A 21,853-nucleotide genomic window follows, 5' to 3' on the forward strand; every position below is an offset into this window, starting at 1 on the left:
TCATAGTTCAATCTTGGTAGGTTGTGTCTAGGAATTTGTCCATTTCTTCTAGGTTTTCCAATTCATTAGCATATAGTTTTTCATAGTAGCCATGAATGAACTTTTTTATTTCTGTAGATTGGTTGTAATTGTAATGTTTCCATTCTCGTCTCTGATTTATATATTTGGATCTTCTTTTTTTTTCACTCTGGCCAAAGGTTTTTAAATCTTCTTTTAACTTTTACAAAAACCAACATTTTGTTTTATTGATATTTTGTATTGTTTTCTTTATTTCAGTTTCATTTGCTTCACTCTTATCTTTACTATTTCTTCTGATTTTGGAGTTGGTTTACTTTTGCTTTTCTTGTTCTTTAAGATGTGTTGTTAGGGTTTATTTGAAGTATTTCTTCTTTTTTGATGTAGGCACTTACAGCTATAAATTTCCCTTTTAGTAATGCTTTTGCTATATCCCATAAGTTTTGGTATGTTGTGTTTCAGTATCATTTGTTTCAATGAATTTTCCAATTTTCTTCTTAATTTCTGCATTGTCCTACTGATCATTCAGGAACATATTGCTTAATTTACATATATTTGTATATTTTTCAAAATTTCTCATTGATTTCTAGTTTTATTCTGTTATCAGAGGAGATGCTTGATATTATTTCAGTATTTTAATATCTTAAGACTTGTTTTGTTACTTAATACATGTTCTGTCCTTGAGAATAATCCATGGGCTGAGGAGAAGAATGTGTATTCTGCAGCCCTTGGATGAAATGTTCTGTAAATATCTATTAGGTCCATTTGGTCTGTAATGCACATTAAGTCTGATGTTTCATTGTTGGTTTTCTTAGGAAGGTCTGTCCAATGCTGAAAGTGGGATATTGAAGTCTCCAGGTATTATCATATTGGGGTGTGTCTCTCCCTTTTGCTCTAATAATACTTGCTTTATATATGTGAGTGCTCCAGTGTCGGGTGCATTTATATTTAAAATGGTTATGTCCTCTTGCTGAATTGACTGCTTTATCATTATATGGTGACCCTGTTTGGCTTTTCTTATAGTTTTTGTCTTGAAATCTATTTTGTCTTATGTAAGTATAGCCACTTCTGCACTTTTTTGGTTTTCATTGGCTTTGGAAAATGTTTGTCATAATTATGTTTGATAAGAACACGTGTTAGGAAGTTTTCAACACAAGTGAGTAGTAAACTTGTAAGTAAAGCAGGTATGAATAGAATCTCTTGGATTAGTGAAAAGTCGAAATCGTTAATTACTGTTTAATTTAAAACTGAAGTTACAGGTATTAACAAATAACTGTATGCTTTATAATGTGTTTATTTTTCTTTTTTTTTTTTTTTTTTTTTTTTGAGACGGAGTCTCGCTCTGTCGCCCAGGCTGGAGTGCAGTGGCCGGATCTCAGCTCACTACAAGCTCCGCCTTCCGGGTTTATGCCATTCTCCTGCCTCAGCCTCACGAGTAGCTGGGACTACAGGCGCCCGCCACCACGCCCGGCTAGTTTTTTGTATTTTTTAGTAGAGATGGGGTTTCACTGTGTTAACCAGGATGGTCTCGATCTCTTGACCTCGTGATCCGCCCGTCTCGGCCTCCCAAAGTGCTGGGATTACAGGCTTGAGCCACCGCGCCCGGCCATGTGTTTATTTTTCTGAGACAGTCTTGCTCTGTTGCCCAGGCTGGAGTGCGGTGGTGTGATCTTGGCTCAATGCAGCCTCCACCTCCCAGGTTCAAGCAATTTTCATGCCTCAGCCTCCCGAGTAGCTGGGACTACAGGCATGCACGGGCACGCCCAGCTAAGTTTTTTGTATTTTAAGTAGAGTTGGGATTTCACCATGTTGCCCAGGCTGGTCTCGAATTCCTGACCTTAAGTGATCCACCTGCCTTGGCCTCCCAAAGTGCTGGGATGCCGGGCCATATAATGTACTTTAAACATGACGATTTTGAAACTAGAAACACACGCACATGTGAGTCATTTCTTAAATGGAATTGAATTACCTTGAATAATCTTAGAAAAGTGATGTTTTAAATTTTGAATTAGTTTGAGTCATACATGTCTTTATCAAATTTTAAAGAAAAGTCTATGAATTAAAAAAGAAAATAAAAATTTTCCTGCATGAAAGCAATGAGTTTATTATGTACCAAAGAGGTAGAAGAAAAATATCTTCTGTAATATTAGCTAGATATTACTTACTATAGACATTTTGGGGTATATTTATTAGCAATATTTTAATTCAGTTTTAAACATAATTGTTGTCATACATCATAGACAGTTTATAGCCTGCTATTTTTGGTTAGCATTGTAGTATGAGCTATTTTCCATATTATTTGAACTTTTAAAATTTAATGGTTGGTATGATATTGTATGACTTGTTTGCATCCTTGTTCACCTAGTCTTTATTATACACTTTAATTGATTACAGTTTTTTTTTTTTTTCTGTATCTCACAGATAGATACCTCTGTTGAGTAAAGTTATTATGTAGAGATATTTTCTTTGGGCCGGATGCGGTGGCTCATGCCTATAATCCCAGCACTTTGGGAGGCTGAGGCAGGTGGATCATGAGGTCAGGAGTTCAAGACCAACCTGGCCAATATGGTGAAACCCCTTCTATACTAAAAATACAAAAATTAGCCGGGCATGGTGGCGCACGCCTGTAGTCCCAGCTACTCAGGAGGCTGAGGCAGGAGAATTGCTTGAACTCGGGAGGTGGAGAGGTTGCAGTGAGCCGAGATCGCACCACTGTATTCCAGCCTGGTCGACAGAGCAAGACTCCGACTCAAAAGAAAAAAAGGAATACTTTCTTTGTGTAGATAAAGAGAGATAGAATTACTAGATCAAAGTCTCTTGATGGTTTTTGCCAATTTGTTTTGTAAATGTATGTATTACCACAGGCTATCTATGAGAGTGTCTATTTCACGGGAACTTAGCCTACAATGAATAGTCATTTTACCTCTAAATATTTGATAAGTTAAAAAATACTATCACATTTAACACTTCATAGGCTTTAAGAAGTTGCAATTTTATATTCATTTCCTCGTTCATTTTGTGTACTTTTTTTCACAAGTTTCTATAGGGAATGAGAGCAAAGTAATGTGTTTTTCATTATTTATTTTGCTAACCAAACATAATTTAATTATTGACCAAAAGGATGATCCTAATAACTTGGAATTATTTTCATGTAAAATGTCTGTGATAGAGGTAATTGAATTTAAAAATGAAAAGAAGTATTACAGAAATTGGCTCATCGAACTGAGCTTGTTTTCAGCTAATCCTTGTGCAAAGTGATAATGACTTTTTTTTTGTTTTGTTTTTAAATGAAGATGGGGGCTCGCTATGTTGACCAGGCTGGTCTCGAACTCCTGGCCTCAAGTGATCCTCCCATCTCCACCTCTCAAATTGCTAGGATTATAGGCATGAGCCACCACACCTGGTTTAATAGTGGAATTTTTATTATACTTTTTGTGGATTCGAGGACAGGTGGCATTGTACATAACACATTCTACCATTAATTATCCATCTTTCACCTTTCTCATTGTGCTTTCCTTCTCATCCCATTTCTGGTGTTGAACCAATGCATCATTTGTAAATTTGTAGACAGTCTGCCATAATCTGTTGTTTATTCAGACTTCTTTTCTGGTTTATAAGAAGACTATTGTTTTAAAAGTACTCTCAATTTTTTATTTTTTATTTTTTATTATACTTTAAGTTCCGGGATATGTGAACAGAACGTGCAGGTTTGTTACATAAGTATACATATGCTATGGTGGTTTGCTGCACCCATCCCCCATCATCTCCATTAGGTGTTTCTCCTAATGCTATCCTTCCCTTTGCCCCCAACCCCCCGACAGGCCCCAGTGTGTGATGTTCCCCTCCCCGTGCCCGTATGTTCTCATTGTTCAACTCCCACTTATGAGTGAGAACATGTGGTGTTTGGTTTTCTGTTCCTGTGTTAGTTTGCTGGGAATGATGGTTTCCGTCTTTATCCATGTCCCTGCAAAGGACATGAACTCATCCTTTTTTATGGCTCTGTAGTATTCCGTGGTGTGTAGGTGCCACGTTTCCTTTATCCAGTGTATAATTGATGGACGTTTGGGTTGCTTCCAAGTCTTTACTATTGTGAATAGTGCTACAGTAAACATATGTGTGCATGTGTCTTTATAGTAGAATGATTTATAATCCTTTGGGTATATACCCAGTAATGGGATTGCTGGGTCAAATGGTATTTCTAATTCTAGATCCTTGTGGAATTGTCACACTATCTTCCACAATGGTCGAACGAATTTATCCTCTCACCAACAGTGTAAAAGTGTTCCTATTTCTCCACGTCCTCTCTAGCATCTGTTGTTTCCTGACTTTTTAATGTTCGCCATTCTAATTGGCCTGAGATGTTATCTCATTGTAGTTTTGATTTGCATTTCTCTAATGACCAGTGATGATGAGCTGTTTTTCCTTTTTTTTTTTTTTGTTTTTTTTCTTTTTTTTTTTTGTTTTTTTAAATTTATTTATTATTATTAAACTTCAAGTTGTAGGGTACATGTGCACAATGTGCAGGTTTGCTACATATGTATACTTGTGCCATGTTGGTGTGCTGCACCCATCAACCCGTCATTTACATAAGGTATAACTCCCAATGCAATCCCTCCCCCCTCCCCCCACCCCATGATAGGCCCTGGTGTGTGATGTTCCCCTTCCCGAGTCCAAGTGATCTCATTGTTCAGTTCCCACCTATGAGTGAGAACATGCGGTGTTTGGTTTTCTGTTCTTGTGATAGTTTGCTAAGAATGATGGTTTCCAGCTGCATCCATGTCCCTACAAAGGACACAAACTCATCCTTTTTTATGGCTGCATAGTATTCCATGGTGTATATGTGCCACATTTTCTTAATCCAATCTGTCACTGATGGACATTTGGGTTGATTCCAAGTCTTTGCTATTGTGAATAGTGCCGCAATAAACATACGTGTGCATGTGTCTTTATAGCAGCATAATTTATAATCCTTTGGGTATATACCTAGTAATGGGATGGCTGGGTCATATGGTACATCTAGTTCTAGATCCTTGAGGAATCGCCATACTGTTTTCCATAATGGTTGAACTAGTTTACAATCCCACCAACAGTGTAAAAGTGTTCCTATTTCTCCACATCCTCTCCAGCACCTGTTGTTTCCTGACTTTTGAATGATCGCCATTCTAACTGGTGTGAGATGGTATCTCATTGTGGTTTTGATTTGCATTTCTCTGATGGCCAGTGATGATGAGCATTTTTTCATGTGTCTGTTGGCTGTATGAATGTCTTCTTTTGAGAAATGTCTGCTCATATCCTTTGCCCACTTTTTGATGGGGTTGTTTGTTTTTTTCTTGTAAATTTGTTTGAGTTCTTTGTAGGTTCTGGATATTAGCCCTTTGTCAGATGAGTAGATTGCAAAAATTTTCTCCCATTCTGTAGGTTGCCTGTTCACTCTGATGGTAGTTTCTTTTGCTGTGCAGAAGCTCTTTAGTTTAATGAGATCCCATTTGTCAATTTTGGCTTTTGCTGCCGTTGCTTTTGGTGTTTTAGACATGAAGTCTTTGCCCATGCCTATGTCCTGAATGGTACTACCTAGGTTTTCCTCTAGGATTTTTATGGTATTAGGTCTAACATTTAAGTCTCTAATCCATCTTGAATTAATTTTCGTATAAGGAGTAAGGAAAGGATCCAGTTTCAGCTTTCTACTTATGGCTAGCCAATTTTCCCAGCACCATTTATTAAATAGGGAATCCTTTCCCCATTTCTTGTTTCTCTCAGGTTTGTCAAAGATCAGATGGCTGTAGATGTGTGGTATTATTTCTGAGGACTCTGTTGTGTTCCATTGGTCTATATCTCTGTTTTGGTACCAGTACCATGCTGTTTTGGTTACTGTAGCCTTGTAGTATAGTTTGAAGTCAGGTAGCGTGATGCCTCCAGCTTTGTTCTTTTGACTTAGGATTGTCTTGGAGATGCGGGCTCTTTTTTGGTTCCATATGAACTTTAAAGCAGTTTTTTCCAATTCTGTGAAGAAGCTCATTGGTAGCTTGATGGGGATGGCATTGAATCTATAAATTACCTTGGGCAGTATGGCCATTTTCACGATATTGATTCTTCCTATCCATGAGCATGGTATGTTCTTCCATTTGTTTGTGTCCTCTTTTATTTCACTGAGCAGTGGTTTGTAGTTCTCCTTGAAGAGGTCCTTTACATCCCTTGTAAGTTGGATTCCTAGGTATTTTATTCTCTTTGAAGCAATTGTGAATGGAAGTTCATTCCTGATTTGGCTCTCTGTTTGACTGTCACTGGTGTATAAGAATGCTTGTGATTTTTGCACATTAATTTTGTATCCTGAGACTTTGCTGAAGTTGCTTATCAGCTTAAGGAGATTTTGGGCTGAGACAATGGGGTTTTCTAAATATACAATCATGTCGTCTGCAAACAGGGACAATTTGACTTCTTCTTTTAGACCAATATCCCTGATGAACATCGATGCAAAAATCCTCAATAAAATACTGGCAAACCGGATTCAGCAGCACATCAAAAAGCTTATCCACCATGATCAAGTGGGCTTCATCCCTGGGATGCAAGGCTGGTTCAACATTCGCAAATCAATAAACATAATCCAGCATATAAACAGAACCAAAGACAAGAACCACATGATTATCTCAATAGATGCAGAAAAGGCTTTTGACAAAATTCAACAGCCCTTCATGCTAAAAACGCTCAATAAATTCGGTATTGATGGAACGTACCTCAAAATCATAAGAGCTATTTATGACAAACCCACAGCCAATATCATACTGAATGGGCAAAAACTGGAAAAATTCCCTTTGAAAACTGGCACAAGACAGGGATGCCCTCTCTCACCACTCCTATTCAACATAGTGTTGGAAGTTCTGGCTAGGGCAATCAGGCAAGAGAAAGAAATCAAGGGGATTCAGTTAGGATGAGCTGTTTTTCATATGTTTGTTGGTCACGTAAATGTCTTCTTTTGAGAAGTATCTGCTCATATCCTTCACCCACTTTTTGATAGAGTTGTTTGTTTTTTTCCTGTAAATTTAAGTTCCTTGCAGATTCTGGATATCACCTTTGTCAGATGTATTAAAAAACACTAATAATTTTTTAAATTTCCCAATTCCTCATGGGTAAAAAAGCAGTCAAACATTGATGGTAATGATCGTGGGCCATAGTTTTTGTTTTTGTTTTTGTTTTTTTTAAAGTGACATTAGGATTTAAAATTTGTGTGAAACCTAGTCGTTTATTATTTAGTTAGCTAACATCAGGATTTAGATTTATTTTTTTGACCCAGTTGCAGATAGGCAGATCAGATCTCATAGACTGCCATCTGCATCAAGCTCCTGTTGTAGTTATGTGAATGTGAGACTGAAGGCTGAACCCAAGTTTCTCTAATGGAGATTTTTGTTTTTATTATTATTATACTTGAAGTTCTAGGGTACATGTGCACAACATGCAGGTTTGTTACATATGTACGCATGTGCCATGTTGCTGTGCTGCACCCATTAACTCGTCGTTTACATTAGGTATATCTCCTAATGCTATCCCTCCCCCCTCCCTCTACCCCACGACAGACCCCGGTGTGTGATGTTCCCCTCCCTGTGTCCATGTGTTCTCATCGTTCAACTCCCACTTATGAGTGAGAACATGTGGTGTTTGGTTTTCTGTTCTTGTGATAGTTTGCTGAGAATGATGGTTTCCAGCTTCATCCATGTCCCTACAAAGGACATGAACTCATCCTTTTTTATGGCTGCATAGTATTCCATGGTGTATATGTGCCACATTTTCTTTATCCAGTCTATCACTGATGGACATTTGGATTGGTTCCAAGTCTTTACCATTGTGAATAGTGCCACAGTAAACATACGTGTGCATGTGTCTTTATAGTAGCATGATTTATAATCCTTTTGGTATATACCCAATAATGGGATGGCTGGGTCAAATGGTATTTCTAGTTCTAGATCCTTGAGGAATCGCCACACTGTTTTCCACAATGGTTGAACTAATTTACAGTCCCACCAGCAGTGTAAAAGTGTTCCTGTTTCTCCACGTCCTCTCCAGCATCTGTTGTTGCCTGACTTTTGAATGATCACCATTCTCACTGGCGTGAGATGTTACCTCATTGTGGTTTTGATTTACATTTCTCTAATGACCAGTGACGAGTTTTTTTTTCATATGTTTGTTGGCTGCATAAATGTCTTCTTTTGAGAAGTGTCTGTTCATATCCTTTGCCTACTTTTTGTTAGGGTTGTTTGTGTTTTTCTTGTAAATTTGTTTAAGTTCTTTGTAGATTCTGGATATTAGCCCTTTGTCAGATGGATAGATTGCAAAAATTTTCTCCCATTCTGTAGGTTGCCTGTTCACTCTGATTTTATATATATATCTATTTTATATATATTATAAAAATTATGTTTTATTATGTTTATATATATATATATGTGTATATATATATGCTGTGCAGAAGCTCTTTAGTTTAATTAGATCCCATTTGTCAATTTTGGCTTTTGCTGCCATTGCTTTTGATATTTTAATTGTGAAGTCTTTGCCCATGCTTATGTCCTAAATGGTATTGCCTAGGTTTTCTTCCAGGGTTTCTATGGTTTTAGGTCTTACGTTTAAGTCTTTAATCCATCGTGAGTTGATTTTTGTTTAAGGTGTAAGGAAGGGATCCAGCTTCAGTTTTCTGCATATGGCTAGCCAGTTTTCCAAACACCATTTATTATATAGGGAGTCCTTTCTCCATTGCTTGTTTTTGTCAGGTTTGTCAAAGATCAGATGGTTGTAGATGTGTAGTGTTATTTCTGAGGCCTCAGTTCTGTTCCAGTGGTCTATATATCTGTTTTGGTACCAGTACCATGCTGTTTTTGTTACTGTAGCCTTGCAGTATAGTTTGAAGTCAGGTAGCATGATGCCTCAAGCTTTGTTCTGTTTGCTTAGGATTGTCTTGACCCTGCAGGCTCCTTTTCGGTTCCATATGAAATTTAAAGTAGTTTGTTCCAATTCTGTGAATAAAGTCAGTGGTAGCTTGATGGGGATAGCATTGAATGTATACATTACTTTGGGCAGTATGGCCATTTTCATGATATTGATTCTTCCTATCCATGAGTATGGAATGTTTTTCCATTTGTGTCCTCTCTTATTTCCTTGAGCAGTAGTTTGTAGTTCTCCTGGAAGAGGTCCTTCATATCCCTTGTAAGTTGTATTCCTAGGTATTTTATTCTCTTTGTAGCAATTGTGAATGGGAGTTCACTCATGATTTGGCTCTCTGTTTGTCTGTTATTGGTGTATAAGAATACTTGTGATTTTTGCACATTGATTTTGTATCCTGAGACTTTGCTGAAGTTTCTTATCAGCTTAAGGAGATTTTGGGCTGAGACGATGGAGTTTTCTAAATATACAATCATGTCATCTGCAAACAGAGACAATTTGACTTCCTCTTTTCCTGATTGAATTTCTGTTGCCTTAATGCCCTGACCAGAACTTACAATATTGCTTTGAATAGGAGAGGTGAGAGAGGGCATCCTTGTCTTGTGCCGGTTTCCAAAGGGAATGCCTGCAGTTTTTGCCCATTCAGTATGATATTGGCTGTGGGTTTGTTATAAATAGCTCTTATTATTTTGAGATATGTTCCATTAGTACCTAGTTTATTGAGAGTTTTTAGTATGAAGGGGTGTTACATTTCATTGAAGGCCTTTTCTGCATCTATTGAGATAATCATGTGGTTTTGTCATTGGTTCTGTTTATGTGATGGATTATGTTTATTGATTTGCATATGTTGAACCAGCCATGTATCGCAGGGATGAAGCCGACTTGATCGTGGTGGATAAGCTTTTTGATATGCTGCTGGATTCGGTTTGCCAGTATTTTGTTGAGGATTTTCACATCGATGTTCATCAGAGGTGTTGGCCTGAAATTTTCTTTATTTGTTGTGTCTCTGCCAGGTTTTGGTATCGGGATGATGATGGCCTCATAAAATGAGTTAGGGAGGATTCCCTCCTTTTCTATTGATTGGAATAGTTTCAGAAGGAATGGTACCAGCTCCTCATTGTACCTCTGGTAGAATTTGGCTTTGAATCTGTCTGATCCTGGACTTGTTTTGATTGGTAGACTATTAATTACTGCCTCAACTTCAGAACTTTTTATTGGTGTATTCAGGGATTCAACTTCTTCCTTGTTTTGTCTTGGGAGGGTGTGTATGTCCAGAAATTTATCCATTTCCTCTAGATTTTCTAGTTTATTTGCATAGAGGTGCTTATAGTATTCTCTGATGGTAGTTTGTATTTCTGTGGGATCAGTGGTTGATATCCCCTTTATCATTTTTTATTGCGTCTATTTGATTCTTCTCTCTTTTGTTCTTTATTAGTCTGGATAGTGGTCTGTTTTGTTGATCTTTTCAAAAAATCAGCTCCTGAATTCATTGATATTTTGAAGGGTTTTTCCTGTCTCTGTCTCCTTCAGTTCTTCTCTGATCTTAGTTATTTCTTGTCTTCTGCTAGCTTTTGAATTTGTTTGCTCTTGCTTCTCTAGTTCTTTTAATTGTGATGTTACGGTGTCGATTTTAGATGTTTCCTGCTTTCTCTTGTGGGCATTTAGTGCTATAAATTTTCCTCTACACACTGCTTTAAATTTGTCCGAGAAATTCTGGTACGTTATCTCTTTGTTCTCATTGGATTCAAAGAACTTCTTTATTTCTGCCTTAATTTCGTTATTTACCTAGTAGTCATTCAGGAGCAAGTTGTTTAGTTTCCATGTAGTTGTGCGATTTTGAATGAGTTTTTTAACCCTGAGTTCTAATTTGATTGCATTATAGTCTGAGAGACTGGTATGATTTCTGTTCTTTTGCATTTGCTTAGGAGTATTTTACTTCTAATTATATGGTCAATTTTAGAATAAGTGCGATGAGGTGCTGATAAGAATGTATGTTCTGTTGCTTTGGGGTTGAGAGTTCTCTTAGGTCTGCTTGGTCCAGAGGTGAGTTCAAGTCTTGTGTATCCTTGTTAATTTTCCGTCTCGTCCGTCTGTCTAATATTGACAGTGGGGTATTAAAGTCTCCCACTATTATTGTGTGGGAGTCTAAGTTTCTTTGTAGGTCTCTAAGAACTTGCTTTATGATTCTGGATGCTCCTGTATTGGGTACATGTATATTTGGGATAGTTAGTTCTTCTTGTTGCATTGATCCCTTTACCATTATGTAACATTCTTCTTTGTCTGTTTTGATCTTTGTTGGTTTAAAGTCTGTTTTATCAGAGACTAGAATTGTAACCCCTGGTTTTTTTTTTGCTTTCCATTTGCATGGTAAATATTCCTCCATCCCTTTATTTTGAGCCTATGTATGTCTTTAATTTGTTTTTAAAATTATTATATCCATCCTACTAAGTATAAATTGGTTTCTTGTTGTGGTTTTGATTTGCATTTCCCTGATATGACTAATGATCTTGAGCATTTTTTCATGTGCTTATTGGTCGTTTGTATATATTCTTTTGAGAAATGTATATCTAAGTCTTTTACCCCTTTTAAAAATTGAGTTGTCTTTTTGTTTTTAATTGTAAGAATTCTTTTTGTATTCTGGTTACCAGACCCTCATGAGATATAGGATTTGAAAATCGTTTTCTCTCATTGTATTGATTGTCTTTTCACTTTCTTGATGGTGCCCCTTGACATGCAAAAGTTTTGACTTTTATTAAAAATGGTCCTGGGCATGGTTGCTCACACCCGTCGTCCCAATGCTTTGGGAGGCTGAGGTGGGAGGATTTCTTGAGGCCAGGAGTTTCAGATCATCCTGGGCAACATAACTGGACCCCATCTCTACAAAAAATTAAAGAAAAAGTTTAGCTAAGAGTATAGTTGTGTGCCACAATTCCTCAACTAAGAGCATAGGTGTGTGCGATAGGTACTCAAGATGCTGAGGCTGGAGGATCGCTTTAGCCCAAGAGTTTGAGGCCTCAGTGAGTCAAGGTCACGCCACTGTGCTCAAGCTGGTGTGACAGAGCAAGAGGCTAACTCTAAGGAAAAAAAATGGGGTAAACTTATACTTTCCTTATTTAAAGTTTTAACTCCTTAAAACCCTGTTGAATTACTGATACATCTATTATGTAACTTAAGAGTTGATGCTATAAAACTTAGTTAAGGAAATATTTCCCTGGGCGATGGAGCTCTTGCGAGTCCTCTTCTATGTTTTGTTCATCTTTATGCCAGTCTCTTATACAGTTCTTTTGTGTCAAGCAGAGGATAGAATACTAAACCAAAACACTGCTTAGGCCTTTCAGAGAGTAAGTGTTCTGTATATGTATTTGATAAATTACTGAATTATTTTTATTAAATGATGGAAAGGAAAATCTTAACCTCTCTTTTTCTGGGTGTTGGCTAGTATAAATCTTTCTTGAAGTGATATTCTACATCTATGTTTTGATTTCTAAGGATTTTCCAAATATAAGCTATATACAAGTGAGAGGAAATAATAACTTAGGTACCTAATGGTAATATGACAAGATAAGTATAAGGATCAGCTATTTGTTGTGAAATAGGAATGGATATAATTTAAATATGAATACCTTTTTGCTGCTTAATCCCCCAAATTTTCTTTTGATTTCTTTTAAAATTCTTTTGTGGTAGGTAGGTTTATTGTTTGTTAAGAATTAACTTAAGGGTAGCATTTTCTGATACATTTTTAAGTAACACAAAGTAACACAAAGTTTAACTTCTGTTTAAAAACAGCATATAGAGTACATTGAAAGACCTCAGTATTTTTGAAATGTTTAGTAAGTAATAGCAGTTTCCTTAAATGATATTTTAATCCTAGGTAAGTGTACAGGTAGGTTGTGTTACTCATATTTTTATATCCTTAGTGAAATAAAATTCTTGTTTTTTTTTTTTTGAGACAGTGTCTGACTCTGTTGCCTTGGCTAGAGTGCAGTGGCATGATCTCAGCTCACTGCTACCTCTGCCTCACAGGGCTCAAGCCATCCTCCCACCTCAGCCTCCTGAGTAGCTGAGACCCACAGGCATGAGCCACCGTGCTCTATTATGAGCCACCACACCCAGCCTAAAATTCGTTTTCTTTAATATTTTTTCTTTCTACACCCACAGCTGTAACATTTCCCTTAGTTTTTACTTTGAATGTGCATACTCTTACACGACTTACAGTATGGCTATATTTTCAGTTTGCTAGAGCTTTACAATTAATTTAAAACATGAAAGGCTAATTAAGGGAATTCTTTAAATTTTGTTTTAATAGTGAAAGCAAGTTGAATACATTGGTGCAGAAGCTTCATGACTTCCTTGCACACTCATCAGAAGAATCTGAAGAAACAAGTTCTCCTCCACGACTTGCAATGAATCAAAACACAGGTAAATTGAAAAAGAATGTGCTATATCTTCTAGTCTTTTTTCTATTTTTTTTTTTTTTTACACTTATGGAGGTAACCATTTATTTTATTCAGGGAGCAGCTTTTAGAAGATTTCAGTTTGTGAAAAATGACAGATTAGCAAGCTTTATAGAAGCCCCTATTATGTATCTTAGCTATATCTGATATAGGAGATTTTAATTTTGGTGAGTATGACTATAGAAAGCTTAGAAAAGGAAGCACTTATGGTTTTATTTGTAATGGAAATGTGTTATAGAATGGCTAGTCAATGTTGATGGTGAAAAAATAATATTAGAAGAGGCAGGAGTAGTACAGGAATGTTTTATCCTAGCAATTATTCATGTATTAGGAGTTAAATTTTTATTTTTATTTTTGTGATGGAGTCTCGCTCTGTCACCCAGGCTGGAGTACAATGGCATGATCTTGGCTCACTACAACTTCCGCCTCCTGGGCTCAAGCTGTTCTCTTGCCTCAGCCTCCTGAGTAGCTGGGATCACAGGCATCTGCCACCATGTCCGACTGATTTTTGTATTTTTAGTACAAGCTGGTCTGGAACTCAAGTGATCCGCCCTCACTGGCCTCCCAAAGTGCTAGGATAACAGGCATGAGCCATCGCACCCAACATAAGAGTTAAATTTTTATGTTGTTTGATAATATCCCTGAGTAGATTTGGTGTATTTATTTTTTTAAATAAAACCACTTAACACCTCCTCTCTACGTCCCTGTCTCTGTCTCTCTTTAAAAAGATTTTTTTTTTTTTTAGAGACGAGGTCTTACTCTGTCACCCAGACTGGAGTGTAGTGGTGTGATCATAGCTCACTGCAGCCTCAAACTCCTTGGGCTCAAGCAATCTTCTCACCTCACCCTCCCCAGTAGCTGGGAATACAGGTGTGTGCCACCATGCCTGGTTAATTTTCAAAAAAAAATTTTTTAGAGACATGGTCTTGCTATGTTGTCCAGACTGGTCTTGAACTTCCTAGCCTCAAATGATTCTCCTGCCTCAGCCTCCTGAGTAGCTGAAATTATAAGCAAGAGCCATTGTACCTGGTTCCCTTTTTTAAAAAACATTTTGTATCATGCAACAGTTAGCATTTTCAGGTTTTCAAGGGTAACTACAATACACGTGCACACAGACACACACGATATGTACAAAAAAAGTACAAGAGAGTTATAGTGAAAAGTTCAACTATATGTGTAATTAGAGTTCTAGAAGGAAGAAAGAAAATTGGTTAAAAGTCCAGTTTGAAGAGATGCGGGCTGAGCATTTTCTAAAAAGTGATGAAAGACATCGAACTAGAGATTCAAGAAGTTTTGTGAACCCTGAGCAGGATAAATATAAAGAAAACTACAGCTAGGCATGTCATAGCCAAACTCCTAAAGAACATAAACCAAGAGAAAAATCTCTTAAGTAGCCAGAGGAAAAAAAATATTATTTTCAAAGGAATAACAGTAATACTGGCAGCTCACTTAACAACAGAAATGATAGAAGGCAGATAAAAACGAAATGATTTCTTTAAAATATCAAAGAAAAATACAGTTATGCATCACTTAACTATGGGGATATGTTTTTTTGAGAAAGCATTGTTGGATGATTTTGTCATTGTGCAAACATTATGGAGTGTACTTACATAGGCTACTACACACGTAGGCTATATGTTATAGCCTGTTGCTCATAGGCTACAAACCTGTGCAGCATGTTGTTGTACTGAATACTGTAGGTAATTGGAACACAATGGTAAATATTTGTGTATCTAAACACATGGAAACATAGAAAAGGTACAGTAAAAATACAGTATTACAATCTTGTGGGACCACCGATGTATATGTGGTCAGTCATTGAGTGAAATGTCTTTATGCAGCATGTGATTGTAATTGCCAGCATAGAACTATATATTCAGTGAAAACATCTTTCATAAATGAAGGGTGGAATCAAGCCATATCTGGGCAAACAAAAAGTGAGAACTTGATGTCAACAAATCTACACTAGAGTGAATAACTATACTAGAGGAAATTACAGGTTTTCTGAAATGAGAAGGAAAATAATTTGAAATGGCAACACCAAAATACAGGAAGTAATGAGTAGTAAGAATGGGAAAGCTAAATAGGTAGGTAAAGTAAATAACATGAAGTTATTTAAGCCACAGTCCCCGTTCTTATGTGATCAATTCCCCCAGTAATGTTCATAGATAAGTTTTTCCCCCTTAAATTCAGGATCAAGTTCAAGATTTAGTAGTCATGTTTCTTTGGTCTTTTAAAAATCTGAAGCAGTTTGTCTGCCTTTTGGGACTATGACTTTTTTAAAAATGTATAGGTGTATTACTTTGTCGAATGGCCCTCGGGATTATCTGTTTAGTTGTGATTGGATTCAGGTTATATATTTTTGGCAGGAATACTACATAAAGTGATGTTCTGTTCTCCATGCATCCTATTACATGGCACATGATGTGATTTGCTCCTTTACTAGTGATGTCAACTTAGGTTGTTTGGTTATGGTTGTGTTTGCTAGATAAACCCAGTATAAAGTTATGATGTATTCCATTGTAACTAATAACTAATTTAATGGGGGGCACTTTGAGATTACTAAGGTATTCTTTTTATTATCAAAACTTAACTCAGTTATGTTTTCTTTTGCAAATGACCACAAACTTTGCAGCTTAAAGTAACTCAGATTTGTTATTTTACAGTTCTGTAGGTTTGGAGTCCTTTGGGCCTTGCTGGACCCTTCTCAGGGTATCACAAGGTCAAAGTCAAGATGTTAGTAGGACTAGGTTCCTTTCTGGAGACTGTAGAAAAATCCATTCCTAAGCTCAATTCAGGTTGTTGGCAGAATTCAGTTCCTTATGATGATAGGTTGGAAGTCCTTCTTTCTCACTCACTATTGGGCAGGACCCCCTCCTAGCTCTTTTCAGGTGTCTTCATTTCTTCTCACATGATGCCCTCCATCTTCAAAACTGGCAACAGCACATCAAGTCTCTCTCAAGCTTTGAAGCTCTTTGACTTAGCTTTTTGCTTGCTAATTCTGCAGCCACCTGCTACCAGCTGGAGAAATTTTTCTGTTTTTAAGGATTCATGTGATTAGATTAGGTCCCCCTCCCTCTCATCTCCTCCTGGTTATCTGTCGAGTTTAAGATCAACTGTGCTATATTACATAACACAGTTATGGGAGTGATATGTCATCACATTGATCGTTTCTGGGGATTAGTGGTGTAGAATCTTGTGGGCCATTCCTAGAAAGTCTGTTTATCACAGCACACGTTTGTGATTCTTAGCTGAATAATTTATTCCTATGATGGGTTCAAAATGATGATGTTCTAATCTGTCTTTCCTTCTGTGTTTATGAGTTGATATATTATTGTAAGGGAGGGGTTCATGTTCTAACCTATTCAGTTATTTGTATCAGTATGTACTTACAATTTTTCCATGAATATTCTCTGTCATTATTTATTTTGATGCTCAAATTGCATCAGTTTTGGCTAGTAGGAACCCCATCTGGATGGCTCCCGCTGACCTTTTTACAAGTCCTCATCATTTCTTGAACACTTTCTTTCTTTCTGTCCCCTCAAAGTATTCAAAGCTTGCTTTCCATTTGCTGTTCCCCAGCCCCAGAATCAGTTATTTTTCCCAGGAGTTCTGATTTCTTTTAGTGGGATATAGTGTTTGGAAATCAAGATCAGGGTGTGTGATGTGCTCATTGCCACCAAGATGTCTTTGTTTCCAAGCTCTTTCACAGAGAAAGCTAATAATATGTTTTATATTTTCATGAGTTGATACTGATACTTTTAATTTTAATTCAATTCCACAGTCTTCTTTCTAGACTTCCCCTTTTCATATTTTTAACTTCTTTCTCCAACAGAAAGAAACCTGGTTCCTATTATCCCCAATTTATTTATTTTTATGTTTTTATTTATTTATTTTTGAGATGGAGTCTCACTCTGTTGCCAGGCTGGAGTGCAGTGGTGTGATCTCAGATCACTGCAACCTCTGTCTCCCAGGTTCCAGCGATTCTCCTGCCTCAGTCTAGCGAGTAGCTGAGACTACAGTCACGCGCCACCACACCCAGCTAATTTTTGTATTTTTAGTAGAGTCGGGATTTCACCATGTTGGCCAGGATGGTCTTGATCTCTTGACTTCATGATCTGCCTGCCTCGACCTCCCAAAGTGCTGGGATTACAAGTGTGAGCCACTGCGCCTGGCCTATCCCCAATTTATTTATTTATTTTTATTTTTTTATTTTCTTGAGATGGAGTCTCGTTCTATCACCCAGGCTGGAGTGCAGTGGCACCATCCCAGCTCACTGCAACCTCCACCTCCTGGGTTCAAGCGATTCTCCTGCCTCAGCCTCCTAAGTAGCTGGGACCACAGGTGTGCACCACTGTGCCCAGCTAATTTTTATATTTTTAGTAGAGATGGGATTTTGCCATGTTGGCCAGGCTGGTCTGGAACTCCTGACCTTAGGTGATCCACCTGCCTCAGCCTCCCAAAGTGCTCTGATTACAGGCGTGAGCCACCAAGCCCGGCCTTTCCCCAATTTATTTGTATTCATTTGTCTAGTCCTCATTGTACCCACAGTTTCAGAATTGTTAACCATACCATCACATTAAAGAAATGTAACTATAGTTCAGTATTTGTTTAAAGTTCTTTTTCTCTTTAGAGTAATGTTATGTTGTTGGAGTCCTGTGTTCACTAGTTGAGGAACTCCTTCAGTAGTGGTATCTCCAGTTGTACAAACAGATGTCACTCACAAATACCAATTATAAATTCTGGGCAGCATACTGAAGGCTAGATATCAACAAAGTAGATAAACTGGAGGGGAGTTAACACATGGAAGAAAGAAGTGGCAATGACTGAATTTTCCCCATTAATCCTTTTTGCTTCAGCCAAGGATCCACTTAGCTCCATCTGTGGCACTTAAGACTTGGATAAAAATCTATAGTCTTATTAGATGTGAAATCAAGGAAAAGATTTAGTGAGACCACAGCAGCTCTGACATGAGTAGAGAGATCCCACCTCAAAAAGAACCACAGAATGGGAAAACCAGGTCGCACGAAAACTCTACCGATAGCTCTGGTCCAGTTGCCTAAGTGCACCCCAGATTCCAACCAGCCTGATTAGGACTAAAAGAACAGAACTAAAGCTTTGAGTTGTTTGGTACTACAGGGTGGAAAGGGTTTGGAGTTTCATTTCAAGTAAGTTAACTATCTGTTTGTTTGTTTGTTTTTTGAGACAGGGTCTTACTCTGTTGCCTAGGCTGGTATGCAGTGACGTAATCTCAGCTCCCTGCAACCTCTGCCTCCCGGGTTCAAGCGATTCTCCTGCCTCAGCCTCCCTAGTAGCTGGGATTACAGGCACCTACTACTGTGCCTGTCTAATTTTTGTATTTTAATAGAGATGGGGTTTCATCATGTTGGCCAGGCTGGTCTTGAACTCCTGACCTCAGGCAATCCACTCGCCTTGGCCTCCCAAAGTGCTGGGATTACAGGCTTGAGCCTGGCCAACTGTCTGTTTTAACAAAAGTGTCAACTCTTTGGAAGAATCTAACAGAATGCAGTGTCTTATTTTTCACAGTGCCCAGTGTCCAGTCCAAAATACTAGATAGATGAAGAAAGGAAATGTGACCCATGCTCAAAGGGAAAAGGGATCAATAGAGACTGACTTATCTGTTGAACTTAGCAACAAGAATATTAAAGCAGCTATTATAGTCATATTTGAGTACAAAAAGGCAAATATGTTCATGATGAATGGACAGGTAGAAAATTTCAGTGCAGAAATAGAAACTGTTAAAAACCATTTTGAAATTCTAGAACTGAAAAGTTTAATTTCTGAATAAATTACTAAGTTCAGAATAACATCATTGTACTTAACAAGACATGCAAGGTAGCAGTAGAAGTGTCAGTGAATTTGATGATTGATTAATAGACCAATAGAGCCAGTAGAAAACAGAAAACATTAAAAAGTGTACAGAAAAACTTGAATCCTTTCTACAAGAAACAACTATAAAACGGGATCGTTATCAACCAAACACATGTAAAGGATAGGAATGTTTAAACCATACTCAGGAAGAAAAGGAGTCAACAGAAACTCTCACTTGGCCTAGTGTTTGTAGTTATCTGTATACTAATCTTGCACACACTTTGTGAGAATTTTACCCAAGTAGTTCAAGTTTTTGAGTGCTGTTTTAAATTCTTTTGTTTTAAAGTTTCAGATTCTGGGCCGGGCACAGTGGCTCACACCTGTAATCCCAGCACTTTGGGAGGCCGAGGCGGGCGGATCACCTGAGGTCGGGAGCTCGAGACCAACCTGACCAACATGGAGAAACCCCGTCTCTACTAAAAATACAAAATTAGACAGGCATGGTGGCACATGCCTGTAGTGCCAGCTACTCGGGAGGCTGAGGCAGGAGAATCGCTTGAGCCCAGGAGGTGGAGGTTGTGGTGAGCCGAGATCGTGCCATTGCACTCCAGCCTGGGCAACAAGAGCAAAACTTTGTCTCAGAAAAAAAACCCAAAAAACTAGAAATAAAATAAAAATAAAATCAAAATAAAATGAAGTTTCAGATTCCATTTATTCATTGCAGGTATATAGAAATTCAGTTGACTTTTTGTTTGTTTTTTTTCCTTTAGATAGAGTTTTGCTTTTGTTGTCCAGGCTGGAGAGCAGTGGTGCAATCTTAGCTCACAGCAACTTCCACCTCCTGGGTTCAAGTGATTCTTGTGCCTCAGCTTCCTGAATAGCTGGGATTACAGGCGCCTGCCACCACGCCTAGCTAAGTTTTGTATTTTTAGTAGAGACAGGGTTTCACCATGTTGGCCAGGCTGGTCTTGAACTCGTGACCTCAGGTTATCCGCCTGCCTCGGCTTCCCAAAGTGCTTGGATTACAGGCGTGAGCCACCACACCCAGCCCAGGTGACTTTTTATGTTGGCCTTGTATCCTGTGAACTTGCTGAACTTACTTATTAGTTCTAAATAGTATTTTCCCCCCTCTTGTAGATTCTTTGGAATTTTCTACTTAGACAGTTATGTCACCTGCAAATAGGGATAATTTTATTTTTTCCTTTCCATCTGTATGCCTTTTAATTTCTTTTCTTGCTTCATTATATTAGCTAGGATTTTCTGTATTTTCCAGTATTACATTGAAGAAGAATGATGATACCAAACATCTTCTTAGTGTTGCCAGTTTTAGTGGGAAAACATTCAGTCTTTCACAGTGAAGTATGTTTGCTTTACAGGTTTCTTGTAAATGCTCTTTATCAAGTTGAGGAAGTTCCCCTCTATTCCTAGTTTGCTGAGAATTTTTTTAAGCTTAAATTTCTATTTGTAATTATAAATTTACATGCAGTTGTAATAACTAATATAAAGAGAACTCTTATGCACTTTAGCAGTTTCCCCCAATGGTAACATATAAAACTAGAATACAATATCACAACCAGAATATTGACATTGATAAAATCTATTAATCAAGATTTCATCCATTTTACTTGTACTTGTGTGTGTGTGTGTTAAAGTTCTATATAATTTTTTTTACCTGGGTTGATTGATGCATCTGCCACCACAGTTGAGATACAGAATAGTTCATCAACACAGGATTCCTCATCTTGGCATTTTATAATCACACACACTTCCCTCCCCCTACCTCTGCCTATGCTTAACACCTGGCAACCACTAATCTGTCTTCCATTTTGAAAATTTTGTCATTTCAAATATGTTTAAGGAGTTATATAGTAAGTAATCTTTTGGGGTGTTTTGGAGTGTTTTCACTTGGCATAATTCTGTGGAGATTCATTCATGTTGTTGTATGTATCAACAGTCCTTTCCTTTTAATTGCAGGATAATATTCCATGGTATGGATATACAGATTGAATATCCTTAACCCTGGAATCAGAAATCTGAAATGTTCCAAGATCAGAAACTTTTGAGTGCTGATGTGACACACTCAAAGGAAATGCTCATTGGAGCCTTTGGGATTTTCAGATTAGGGATGCTAAATTCCTAATGTGAATAAACCAGAATAGTGCAAATATGCTAGAATCTGAAAAAATCCAAAATTTGAAACACTTCTGGTCCTGTGCATTTTGGATAAGGGATATGCAACCTGTACCGCAGTTTTTTTTTTTGAAACAGAGTCTCGTTTTGTCACCCAGGCTGGAGGGCAGTGGCATGATCTTGGCTCACTGCAACCTCCGCCTCCCAGGTTCAAGTGATTCTCCTGCCTCAGCCTCCAGAGTAGCTGGGATTACAGGCACGCACCACCACACCCGGCTAATTTTTGTATTTTTAGTAGAGAGGGGTTTCACCATGTGGGCCAGGCTGGTCTCAAACTCGTGACCTCAGGTGATCCACTCACCTTGGCCTCCCAGAGTGCTGGGATTACAGGTGTGAGCCACCGCGCCTGGCCTGTACTGTAGTTTGTTTAATCATTTATTTGTTAAAGCAAATCTGGGCCAATTCCTGATTTCGGTTGTTACAATTAAAGCTGGTGGTGA

At 37.8% G+C, this 21,853-nt stretch overlaps 1 protein-coding gene across 9 annotated transcripts in view; it reads left to right on the forward strand.

Moving 5' to 3' along the window:
- Positions 1 to 21,853, forward strand: part of ATRX (ATRX chromatin remodeler) — a 300,487-nt gene that overhangs the window by 54,580 nt on the left and 224,054 nt on the right. For 7 of the 9 annotated variants that reach the window (XR_005237641.2, XM_007992127.3, XM_007992126.3 and 4 more), the window contains exon 2: positions 13,244 to 13,356. The exons of 1 other annotated variant lie outside the window; for it this stretch is intronic. Coding sequence is in view for 6 of the 8 variants with exons in the window: in XM_007992127.3 (XP_007990318.3) it covers positions 13,244 to 13,356 (113 nt within the window). In the remaining 2 variants the exon portion in view is untranslated. Of the gene's footprint in view, positions 1 to 13,243; positions 13,357 to 21,853 lie in introns of those variants that run through there. One more of the 9 variants, XM_073013558.1, reaches the window with a different exon arrangement.

The sequence above is a fragment of the Chlorocebus sabaeus genome, chromosome X (genome assembly GCF_047675955.1).
Source record: "Chlorocebus sabaeus isolate Y175 chromosome X, mChlSab1.0.hap1, whole genome shotgun sequence".
Taxonomy (NCBI): Eukaryota; Metazoa; Chordata; class Mammalia; order Primates; family Cercopithecidae; genus Chlorocebus; species Chlorocebus sabaeus.